This window comes from Halichoeres trimaculatus, unplaced genomic scaffold, assembly GCF_033239565.1.
Source record: "Halichoeres trimaculatus isolate MK-OKI-2021-1 unplaced genomic scaffold, fHalTri1.1 fHalTri1_scaffold_4, whole genome shotgun sequence".
NCBI lineage: Eukaryota > Metazoa > Chordata > Actinopteri > Labriformes > Labridae > Halichoeres > Halichoeres trimaculatus.
This window is the reverse complement of record NW_027437182.1, coordinates 28,154,482-28,165,803: the sequence shown is the minus strand read 5'-3', so window position 1 is coordinate 28,165,803 and position 11,322 is coordinate 28,154,482. Positions and strand designations below refer to the sequence as shown.

Sequence of the window (11,322 nt, the reverse complement as noted above, 5' to 3'; positions counted from 1 at the left end):
AAAACATGTGAAACACATTTTAACTCGTGCATATGTCTACTTGAGTGACAAGTTTGATAAGTGTCAGCATTTTCTTCCAGCTTCCTTCATCACTGCTGATAGTGTGCCTGCCTACTACAAAGGCTTGTTCACCTGTAGTCAAAGTAGCTGCCAGTTGCCATCACAACCTTGATTTACATGTACTGCAAAAACTTCCTCCTGTTGGTCTTTGATGAATACAAAATCAGAGATAAGAATAAAGATATTTAACACAACTGAACAACTAATACAGCGGTTTTATTCTACTTATTTTCTTTCCAAAAGGTTCTGTATAATAAATTACCAAATGTCATAATGTCAGTCATTAATCACTCAGTAAATATATGAAGCTGTTAATCAGTTTACTTCAGAACTGCTTAGCAGAAAGATTTGATTTCCTTTGGATGAATGTGGGGCAGCTGTTTTCCTGTTCCCAGGTGCTGTGTATATTTGTCAAAAATAAATCAAAGTTCATAAAGAGTAGAATTATGAACTGTGGCATTTTTTTTACTGTCTTGTAAAAAAAGTCTACAAAAAGAAAAAGATTTGAAGAGTTGAAATCTTTTGTAAACCTTTTATATTTGATATCAGGATTACTACTCCTGCACCCCCTGTTGTGTTACAGTCATTCAACAGTCCACAGATCATTCCATCTGTTCTTGCAAGGAAGCAGTTAAATATTAATATCCTGGAGCAAAGGGTGGAGGTTGTTTGTACTCCTGAGGTAACCCTACATGTGGTAACCTTCCATCAGTTAGAGTCACATCAAGACAGGCGTGGGAAATTGATCTACCATTGAAGGTCTGCTCCTCGCCAATCTCATGGTACTCATTCTCAGTGGTCTCGCTCTGCTCAGTCCCCTCAACATTTATGTCTGCGTTTATGAACTCTTGCGACATGCCTCTCTTCTTCTGGAATTTTTTCTTTAAGTTCTTCAAGTTAGAGACAACTGATGGCTTCACTTCCTGGCTTCTGTGGGCGTTGAATGGGTGCTCAGTGGCTGTGTGAGTGAAGCGGCTATCAGGGGCAGAGACTGTTCTGATACAAGCCTGGTTTTGCTTCAAAGGAAGACGAGAGCTTCGAACAGGAAGTTCAGGTGGCTGGTCATTCCTTTTCATTGGCACAGGCTGGGAATCATACATATGAAATGAAAAGAATTTAGTCCTTTTAAGAAAATAAAGTATTCTGAGATTTGTATCCTTTACCCTAGCACCAGATATTATCTAGCATAATTTACAGAGAGCTCACCATTACCGTGCATGGAAGAGGGTGGCTGTCATTTGGAAACTCTTCCTCCAGACGAGGGTAAAGTCTGCCCAGAGGAAGGACTTCAGGGGGCTTCAGGTTGTTTGGACGATCAGGAAGAGCAGGTGGGACATCTTCTTGTGATTCTGGGGGACTGATTCTGGAATGCAGGAAGTTGTGTTGCTGCAAATTTGTGCTGGGGTTCAGATGTCTTTGTGGAAACAGAAGCTCTGCATAGTCAGTCTTGTCATTCGAGCTCTAATGTTAAAACAGAGAAAGAGAAAAAAACATTTTGTAACCAAGTTGTTCCGCCCAGAGCACAGGTGAAGAGGAAATAAACATTATCGTGGTTTCAGATATGAAATGTGACTAATTTACTGTGCCCTACAGTCTGAATGACTGTACTGAAAATGCTTCAAAGAGTACAGGTCTGCCATTTAATCTTGTTTCTCCTTTTGTTACTCACCAGATACTGGTTGCCCTTTGTTGAGTTGTTTTACTGTTTGAATTTATGGTTTCACTGTTTGCATTTTTGTTTTCAGCACGGCCTTTATCTTTGTCTTACTGAAAAATATAATCTACAAACTACTTTAACGTATACCGTTAACAGAAACAATAAAATGCTTCCCTACTTGTCCACAAGCTACCGTCAACACCTCGTTGAACGGCATGATGGGAGTCCTACGATGGAAGTCCACCATGTCTTGTAGCCCTTGGTGATGTCTGGTCTCTCCTACTATGATGTAAAGTCCATCCTCCAGTGCATCGATCATAAAATGTCTGCAGCGGTCTCCAGCACTAAGGGAAGAAGGAAAACTGTCTATCAAACATGAACAGGACAGGACTCCTTGTAATTGAGAAATACTGCCTCCTTAATGCTGCAGACACTCACCGGTATGAGAGGGTGTAGCCGATCCTGCTCTCACTGACTCTGATAAGGAAGTAGCCTGGGGGCTTAGGCATTAGGAGCTCCTCTGCTGTCCTGGGCAAATGACTGACAAGCTCAACAAAAACTAAGACCCCTCTCACAGCGTGGCTTGAATCAGTTTAGAAACATTTGTTGTGCAATAACTCATCAGGTCAATAGATGAAGTTAAAAATACTTTAAATTATAATCAGTTTGATGTGACATTTGAATAAGGCATGAAGTGCACCCATACTCAAATATAATCCTAATGTATCAACCATTTTACAAAATTTGGGTGAGTACAATGGGTGTGGAGGAAATATAAATCCATTAAAAGTACAGATCTGCTTAAGGGTAAAGTGCATTCATAAAATACGTCACTGACCTATTTGTGTCGACAGGTAAACATGCATGATCAGTGGTTCATTTTCATACTTGGTTTTAGCTGTGGCCCATGTCACACGGGTAAAACAGCGTAACTTGGTTGTCATAAATAGTTTAAACCTCAATTATTTTTTGTTGGACAGTTTTACTTTATGTTAAAAGAGACACAAAACACTTTTGTCTTTAGTGCCTTAAGTCCTTTGAACTAGTGTGTTCGCATTTTTCTCTGATGGCATAAAATGATAAACTGTGAACTTACTTCCTGGAAATGATCCCATGAAACCATTCAGGGACTACACCATTCCTAATCACAGAGCCAAGCTGGGACTCAGTGAACCAGATATAAGCTTCATGCTTTCCTTGTAAGGTTGTACTCCACTCCATCATAATGGGAAACTGTCATTAAATCCTCTGTGGTGTTAGCTGAAAAATTCTCTGCGCTCCAAGACCTATAAATATATAATTAGATGACTGAGTTACACACCATAAAAAACACTTCATATTCTGAGCTGCAGGTTGACATATTTAAAATGAAGCAAATAGTTTGATATCTCAGAAAAAAACAGATATTTTTCAATGAACAACAGCTTAAAGAAAATGGTACTCACCCTGTATGGCTGCTTCTGATAAAATGAAACTGTGAGGCTTCCTTCCCAGACAAACACGTTTCAGTGGGAGGGGACAAAAGTCCTCACACATTTAAGTAGAATCATTACTCCTGTAACACATCTACTTTTAAAAAAGCTCCAGAAGCAGGTTAAACAGTGAGATCAAAAAGAACGAAAATGTATAAGTATGACAGTATATTTGGATATTTGGATTGTACAGAAATGCAAAACACAATTCTTCATCTATTTTGAATGTGAACATGCTTAAACATATTTTTCTGACCCATAGACTACCTCAGCATCCTCATTACCTGTTGATCAATTTTAATTTCAGTTAAATGATGTGAAAAATATATAAAAATTTACAATTTGATTTTACATTCAGTTAAGTCCCTAGGAAAGAATTAATGTGTGCAAAATGTACAACGTGTTCCCTCTTTCTGTTGAGCTCATGGTACACTTTATGATAGATTATTGGCTAAAATTAATTTTATTTATATGTACCTGCTGCTGGTGCAAAACACCAAAGGCTTTGGGGAAAATGTCTACTCTGTTTGTGTATTTATCACTTAAATGAGTAATATTGTGGGCTGTTAAAGAAGTATTTAGGCTATTGTTCTGATCAGAGAGGAACCTCATATAGAGGGGAACTATCTTGTTCTTAGTCTTTCTTTGTGTATTGTCAGTGACATATTCAGTGAACAAGGAACCAATGCAGTAAAACGCCTGGATGCAGATGGAGATCCGTTACACTAAATATAAAGATCAAGCTGGGAAATTCAATGCATGAATGACTGTCTACATGTTGATGAACAAAATAAAGGTCAGAGCCATACCTTGGTATATACAGAGTGAGAAAAGGAAGTGATGTGCTCAGGGCCCTCTCTTTTTAAACTGCAAATGACCCACAAGCCCATTGCTCTGCATTTACTTTTAATTCACATGAAAATTGATTTGATTATGTAGTTTATTTTTATATGCTTAACTTACCCCTTTCCATGCTTCATGACAAAACACAGAGCATTTAGTTAAAATTCGTAAATCGCATTGAATTCAAATTCAAATCCATAGCGGACAGGGAAATAGCTTTTTGTAATGTGATTTCAAATGTGAATATATATATATATATATATATATATATATATATATATATATATATATATATATATATATATTAAAGGATTTCACTGCACGTCTTAAAAGATTTCAAATTCACCTTTGAAGAAACTATACTTGAGTTTATATTTCATAAATAAGTTATCACAATTCTTTGTACTTCGCGTATGTGATATGTGAGGAACAGCCCTCAGGCCAAACGTGAATTTGTATCCTTGGGGTTCAGGCCCTAGTTATTGCAGCAGATCTATTTGGGTCTTCACTTCACATTGCCATAACTAGGGCCTACAGAATACAGAAGACATTCGGTGAACCCTTTTGAGGTCTTTTTCTTTTATAGATGAAAATTATCAAAAATAAAAAAGAGCACAGAAAAGATAACTAAATATTTAAGAATCTCATTTTTAATAAATCATCAAAAGTACACATATCTACAAAAGGTGTAGATCAATAAGATTTGTGAAGTACAATCATTGCAGATCTTATTTACAACTGCTGAAGTATTCAGCATATTCCCCATGAAAAGAAAATACTAATTCAGATATGGAATGCTGAAGATATGTTGACATTGCACCGGTAAATTTGCCTTTGTAACTCAAATCAAAAGAGAAATAAAATTCATTTAGCCGACCAAATTTAAGCCACTCTTTAGCCATGATTTAGCTGCATCTGGAAAATCCAGATGAACCAAAATAGTTCTGAAATTAGCCACAATGATTTTAATCCACAGGTTAACGACTGAACATTTTTTTAACTTCTTGACTCTTCAGCACCACTAAGAATGATTTGCTCTCACTGTAAAACATCTGGTTTTATCAGCTTTCACTTCATTTCCTATGTTTTTTTTTTCTGAACAGTTCAACAGAGCAAATACTAACTTGGAGTGACAGCAGAAAATAAAACAGCAAGGATCCTTTGTACATTTCTAATCTCAAATAAAGCTTATCAAGTCAAATAAGCAAAGCTTTTTGAGGTTTTTTACACACTCAAAATGCATAGCACAGGCGGCCTTGATGGTGGACCAATACAGACAGAAAGAAGAAGAAGAAGCAGAAATAAAAGAAGGGGGGTAAAGGGAGGAAGAGAAGGCAAACATCTGGGGCCCCCAAAAGCATCAATGGGAAAGCAGGAAAATTAGAAAAAGCAAGAAAACTGAAATATCATCAAATAAAGTAATGGGTATACCAAAAAAGAAAAAAATAATAATCACAGACCTTCGGTATGTTTTCATTCTTCTAACTAAAAGGACAAGGTTTCAGTGCTCAGGTGTTTTCAAGGAAGCCCAGATAGAGAACATGAAAAACTTGTGCATTAATATTCTTTGCTTTCAGTTAAGACTAAACAGCCAAAAATTTTAAGAACTTTTTTTACAGGAAGGACAAAGGAAAAGTGCATTAGCAATAAGAACATTAAAGGGCACTTTGTCATTTTGGTGCTGTGTTTTGTTTTGCTCCATAAATACTGCTACAGTACAGCCCATATCCAAGGCCCAGAAAACAGTTGTGTGCATGTTTTCCCATTTGAATGGACAACTGGAAGATGTGTGACTGCATCGAACAATGATCTCATCATTGATGCAAGTCCTTCTGTGCCTCTGCTGTGTACCTGTTGCCACCAGCTGTTCAGATTAGGTACTGTTTGTCCGTTGGGAGAAAAACAGCACTTAACTGTCAACCTCCCACCAAGAACACTTATCTTATATCAGAAACTGCAATACCTGAAACAATGAGGTAAGACACTAAGAAGTAATCCATGCCCCCTTAAAATAAGCAGTTTGTTTTTGTCAAGAACTCATTCTTTAGGAAGAATGCTTGAATACTACAGATGAAAAATAATCTGGGCCCTACAGACATATTAGATTGCACATATAAGTTTTCAAAAGAGGAATGTTTCAGCCTCAGAAGATCAACGTTAAGACACAGTAGAAGAGTGGAACTAGGACATATAAACCCCCATGTTGATACAGTGAGTAAAATGAGCTGACACTACTTTTTCTACAGACTGGATCAATTGTTGTTACCAGTAAGGTGAACTTGAATTCCAGTTCAGAAACATCCAAGCTTCAGCAAACCAATCAAAAAATGTATGTTCTTCAATTACAAAAGCTGAACTCTGCTGGAATTGTGCTCTTATCATTTTTTTAGCCAAGAGAAATTGAAGGATTGGGTTGAAACTATTGATATAACTGGATTAAGGCAGTCATATTTAGTACATGACGGGGGCAATCGATTATCAGATTTGCTGGTGTCACACAAAAACTGGTAAGGCAGGGGGGCAATAAACGCTTGTTAAATGAGATTATGAAATAATCAAAAAGAGAAGGAGGAAGACAGGAAATAAAAATAGAAAAAAAAAGAAAACAGAGTGTGCTCGGTCTGTCCAGTTCTGTCCAGTGGGGGGGGCACAGTTAAGGCTCTGGTGGATGCCATTGCTCTAGTCTCCTCACAGGAGTGTGCAGCGGAAGAAACTGCTCTTCTTCGGCTGTTCTGTAATCTTCACTCCTTGATTGCTGCCCTGTGGGTTGTTGCCCTCCTAAAATACACACGGATAAGAAATACAAATCCAGATATGAGAGTAGCAACAGCGTCAGGACAAGACAAATGCAGACATCCCTTGCACATCTATCATAGCTTCATAATTAAAATGAAGTTTTCACTCTTCTACATTCTTACCAGCTTCTTGTCCATTTTGGCTTTGATGTCTCTCGCGAGGGTTAAGAAGGCCTGCAGACGGTAGCAGAAATAAAAAATGTAGGGGGTTTATTTTGTGATCCTATTTAATCAGTTATCATAGATAACAACAAGTGACTCTAAATTCTCACTGGAGGTGGTTCATAGGTGCTTGTATTTATTGTTTGCAGTGGTTACATCATCACATTTTTTTTTAACTTTAATATTCCACATGTCAGATTCCTTTGGGAAACTGATGACATATGTAAAACCTTCAACTAGACTACCTTCACATCAAAATATAATGATTGTTTATCTTGAATGAACTAAATACAACCTTAATTTTATGCATGCTATGCTTTTTCAGGCTATAAAAGTAATTACAATAATGTCACAGTTTGTAAGCCTTCCAGGTGCTTGCTAGCACATTTTGTCACCTTTGGACAGGGCCAAACAAGCTGTTTTCCCATGCTTTCAGTAATTAATCCGCGCTAATCCAAGAGGCTGCCTTCTACAGCATTTTTAACAACAGACAAATACAGTAATGGTTTCAATGGGCAAGACGTAAAAAAATAAACATCTACCAAAATTAAAATCAATCCCTTGCGCATAACAATTTAGGCTTAATAATAATTTAGGCTGAGCATACTTATTTCAAAGGATAACAACAGATATGAAGTAAGTAATTTCACATGCTTTTTCCAGAGAGGAAAGTATGAAGGTAAGGATGTCATGTTAGATGACTGGCATCCTTTGTAATAATACTTTCATCCAAGAGTGAACATTACCAGATAAAGCATGAACTCACATTCTCAACGTTGATGTTTGCTTTTGCACTTGTCTCCATGAATTTAATCCCGTACTCCAGTGCCAGCTGAGAGCAGGAGAAAAAAAAGGAATCCATCAGAATTCAGGCATGATAAGCAAAATTAATCAATACTTTGGTGAGTGAGACTCTAGTACAGAGAGTACAAGTGGTACTAATACTATGCTCTGTTGTTTTGTGTCTTTACTTTTGTTTTCTCCTATGTGTATGATATGGATCAATTGTGTTGTGGATTAAGTACTTTAGAAAGAACAAACAAGTTTCTCCTGTCTGTATTCACTAAACAAATAAATCACCTTCTCTCCTCGTTCTTTGGACACCTGTCGCTTGTCATTCACATCACATTTGTTCCCAAGAACCATCCTTTCTACATCTGCTGAAGCATGCTGTTGAGACAAAGATGTCATTGTGAACAAACAGGAAATGAGTCAGCCAAAAAATGTTTGAACTGTAAAGTTATTCCAACACCATAGCTTTTTGTTTTTGTAGAAGAAGAACAATAAAGATGAAAACTGTAAGTAACTACTACAAAAAAACTGAAACACAAATGGAAGCAGGAATGTGGTGTATCTTACCTCTTCTATATTCCGTATCCAGTTCTTGATGTTGTCAAAAGACTTCTCGTTGGTAATGTCATAGACTAACATGATACCCTGAAGAATACAGAGGAAAGGACAGTTTTTATTAGTTTAAACTTGCTTCAAGGGGACAGCTTAAGAAATCAGTATGGTAATGGATAACACATTGCTGCCACATGTTGATCTATTTGACTACAGAGGGCGATGAGGATCTATTCAGTGATAATGTACATCCAGTTAAACTTGAACTGAAGGAGAGGCTTACAAGAATACCACAGTGCTGCACTGAGCGCACCTCTGATTTCAGGTGTGTGTGTAAAATTAGTAACAACAATAACAAAGGGTGGGTGTGGTTCTACTAAAGCTTCATGCTGCAGTGTGCACACCTAAGATGACCAGCTCATCCATTCAAGTCCCAGAGATATATTTTACTGTTGCAGGAGATTTAAGGGACACAATTACTACTTACCATAGCTCCTCTGTAGTAGGCTGTTGTGATGGTCCTGAATCTCTCTTGCCCTGCTGTATCCCTAAAAAACACCCCCAGATTTTTCACAAGACAACTGGTTAACATGCTCCCCTCAGGTGATTATATTTCTATGAGACTATACTACAGTCTATTTATAATCTGAAAACACTGGGTCGCTAGTTTTTAACTCTGTTTATTTCAAGAAATAATTATTTTAAATAAATAAGCCTGCAGTGCCTAATGAAGGGCGATGCAGATGTGGGAATAAATATAGACACTAGACAAAAAACTCTGTAAATGGGAAACATTTACTGATCAAGTATTAAATTGCCATACTATAAAAACAGTTATTATAGAAAGTTAAAATTAAAAAGTTCAAACTTTTATTTGCTGATATTATTTTGCAGGCTTCTGTTTTCACACAGATGCATTCAGCTAGTTTAGTGGCAACAACTCAACAGATTTCCTCTATAAACAAGCCACTCTGCATTATGCTGAGCTCCCTTCAAAGAGCACACTTCCATTAAAACCGATTTAACTAAAGTGGCATTTTATTACACTGCATCACAATAAAAAACAAACTCGCACTCTAAAAAATGAGGGCAAACACCATCAATATTTTTTTTCTTTAACGAAGTCTTTATTCAAGATGCTCTTACCATATCTGTAGCTTGATCTTCTTCCCATCTAGTTCTATTGTCCTGATCTTGAAGTCAATACCTAAACAAGAAGCATTTACAGCAGTCACCTACAACAGATCTATTATTTGATGCTGGAACACACCGAGAACATTATTAATAGTAACATTGGTGTTTGCTTTGAGACGTACAGGATAGTTTTCGAGCTTATTAACACTTTCTGTAACGTTGGCAACAAGAGGGCGAAGTACAGGCAGCTGGTTATAAGAAAAATGACACTGGTGGCTCACTGACAGCTTGTAGCTTGTTAGCTCATGTTGAAATTGTTAGAAATAGTCAGCCCAAGGTTGGCTGACCACGCAAACGTGCAATTCATACACACAGGGGGTATTTAATTACAAGTTCTGTTTAAAAACACATTGTTGATAATGAGAAACTTCTCCATTAAGCCGGTTGGGCTGCTTCCTGACTAGCCTCTACAGAAAAGTTAGCATCGAAATTAGCATGACGGGATGGGCTGCTCCTACACCCGCTTCTCGGCACGGACAAAACCAATAATACGATTTCAACTCACCTATTGTAGAGATAAACGTTGAGTTGAAGGCATCTTCTGAAAATCTGAATAGCACGCAAGTCTTTCCGACGCCTGAATCGCCGATCAGAAGTAGTTTAAACAAGTAATCGTAAGTCTTCGCCATGTTATTAGTTAGCTTACTATAGCGGACGTCCCGCCCCTTTGACAGAGAGAGACGTCACAGCTCGTCAGCAGTCCTTTGGGCAAATCAGCTGTCACTCTTCCGTGTCGTCGTGGCTCTGGAAGTCCGTTGTTTTCCTGTAGAGGGGGTGTTTGTTTGATGTCAGAGAGCCGCCCGGACTAAAAAATTGACTGACTCCTCAAATTGACAATAAATAAATAAATAAATAAATGAGGGTCAATGGGTCCTAAAATAAAAATAAAAAAAACTACTACTACTACTACTACATCAACTGCCATAACTTGGTTGGTGTTTTTTTCCTTTTCATTTAACTTTATTATCAAAGTAAAAAAAAAAAAAAAAAAGAAGTCAAGCCAAGACATCTTGGCCAGACTTTTATGCACAAGAGATTACTAGATGGAGCATTTTATATTAAGCAGTGAAATAAATAGATAATAATGATAAATAAAAAATAATTGAATCAATACAATCAAGCAAGGGAAGCTATAAGCTCATATAATTCAGTGAGGAATTTGAGTAATTGTATTTTTTGAGTGTGTTTTTGTTCCTTTCATTACTTTCAGTTATCTAAAGTATGTTTGTAATTCATTTAGGAAAGCAACAAATTTTGCGGAGGGGATTTAGGGTCCTTCTTTATAAATAAAAACTTGGGAATTACAGCACACTTCATCATACGTGTATTTTTACCAAAATAACACCGTAAGTTATATCTTTTCAATCTGGAACACACTGAATTTCATCATGGACATCATTCCTGTATGTTTGCACAATTTGGCACGAGACATAAACATGGTTTGTGGACTCAACGTCATTTTCGCAAGGGAGCATAAACTGTCTTCAAATTTAAACCGTGCATCTTTGATGTGGTAGTGCAGGCGGTGTTGTATGTATACTGCTTGTCAAATTATGACTCCTTATGTGTCATTCTATCAGAATTCATTTATATGTGGCATAGCGTACATCATCATCAATCGACATTTTTTGTTGTGCTAAATGAGAACTTGACAATAATTTCTCTAAAAAAAACCTTAAAAGTCTGCATAAAAAAAATTGTCCTAGATGAAATTAATGAAATTAAAGATATTTATTAGAACAAAGGTTAAAAAATGTTGCAGCCTTATTTATTAGTTTAGTTATTTATTGCATTA

General features: G+C 37.0%; 2 protein-coding genes across 2 annotated transcripts; both read right to left on the bottom strand.

Annotated features, from left to right (window-relative positions):
• Positions 1–698: 698 nt before the first annotated feature.
• hsh2d (hematopoietic SH2 domain containing) lies at positions 699–2,941 on the bottom strand. The gene is made up of 5 exons (XM_074669042.1): positions 2,814–2,941; positions 2,156–2,245; positions 1,896–2,061; positions 1,273–1,521; positions 699–1,145 (listed from the first exon to the last, which is right to left on the bottom strand). Exons 1-5 carry the CDS (start codon positions 2,939–2,941, stop codon positions 699–701), a joined length of 1,080 nt encoding a protein of 359 aa, XP_074525143.1.
• A 1,719-nt stretch (positions 2,942–4,660) lies between these two features.
• Positions 4,661–10,217, bottom strand: LOC141789471 (ras-related protein Rab-8A). Its single transcript, XM_074668880.1, has 8 exons — positions 10,033–10,217; positions 9,480–9,540; positions 8,821–8,881; positions 8,349–8,426; positions 8,070–8,159; positions 7,756–7,821; positions 6,951–7,001; positions 4,661–6,810 (listed from the first exon to the last, which is right to left on the bottom strand). Exons 1-8 carry the CDS (start codon positions 10,154–10,156, stop codon positions 6,721–6,723), a joined length of 621 nt encoding a protein of 206 aa, XP_074524981.1. The 5' UTR covers positions 10,157–10,217; the 3' UTR covers positions 4,661–6,720.
• Positions 10,218–11,322: the final 1,105 nt, after the last annotated feature.

Coding starts and splice junctions, on each gene's coding strand:
- hsh2d (XM_074669042.1), bottom strand. CDS start 2,941: ATGATGGAGTGGAGTACAACCTTACAAGGAAAGCATGAAGCTTATATC. Junction 2,246..2,813: donor CATGGGATCATTTCCAGGAA/GTAAGTTCACAG, acceptor TCATTTGCCCAG/GACAGCAGAGGAGCTCCTAA. Junction 1,522..1,895: donor TGACGGTAGCTTGTGGACAA/GTAGGGAAGCAT, acceptor TTTTAACATTAG/AGCTCGAATGACAAGACTGA.
- LOC141789471 (XM_074668880.1), bottom strand. CDS start 10,156: ATGGCGAAGACTTACGATTACTTGTTTAAACTACTTCTGATCGGCGAT. Junction 7,002..7,755: donor CAAACATCAACGTTGAGAAT/GTGAGTTCATGC, acceptor TACCGTCTGCAG/GCCTTCTTAACCCTCGCGAG. Junction 6,811..6,950: donor CCAAAATGGACAAGAAGCTG/GTAAGAATGTAG, acceptor TGTGTATTTTAG/GAGGGCAACAACCCACAGGG.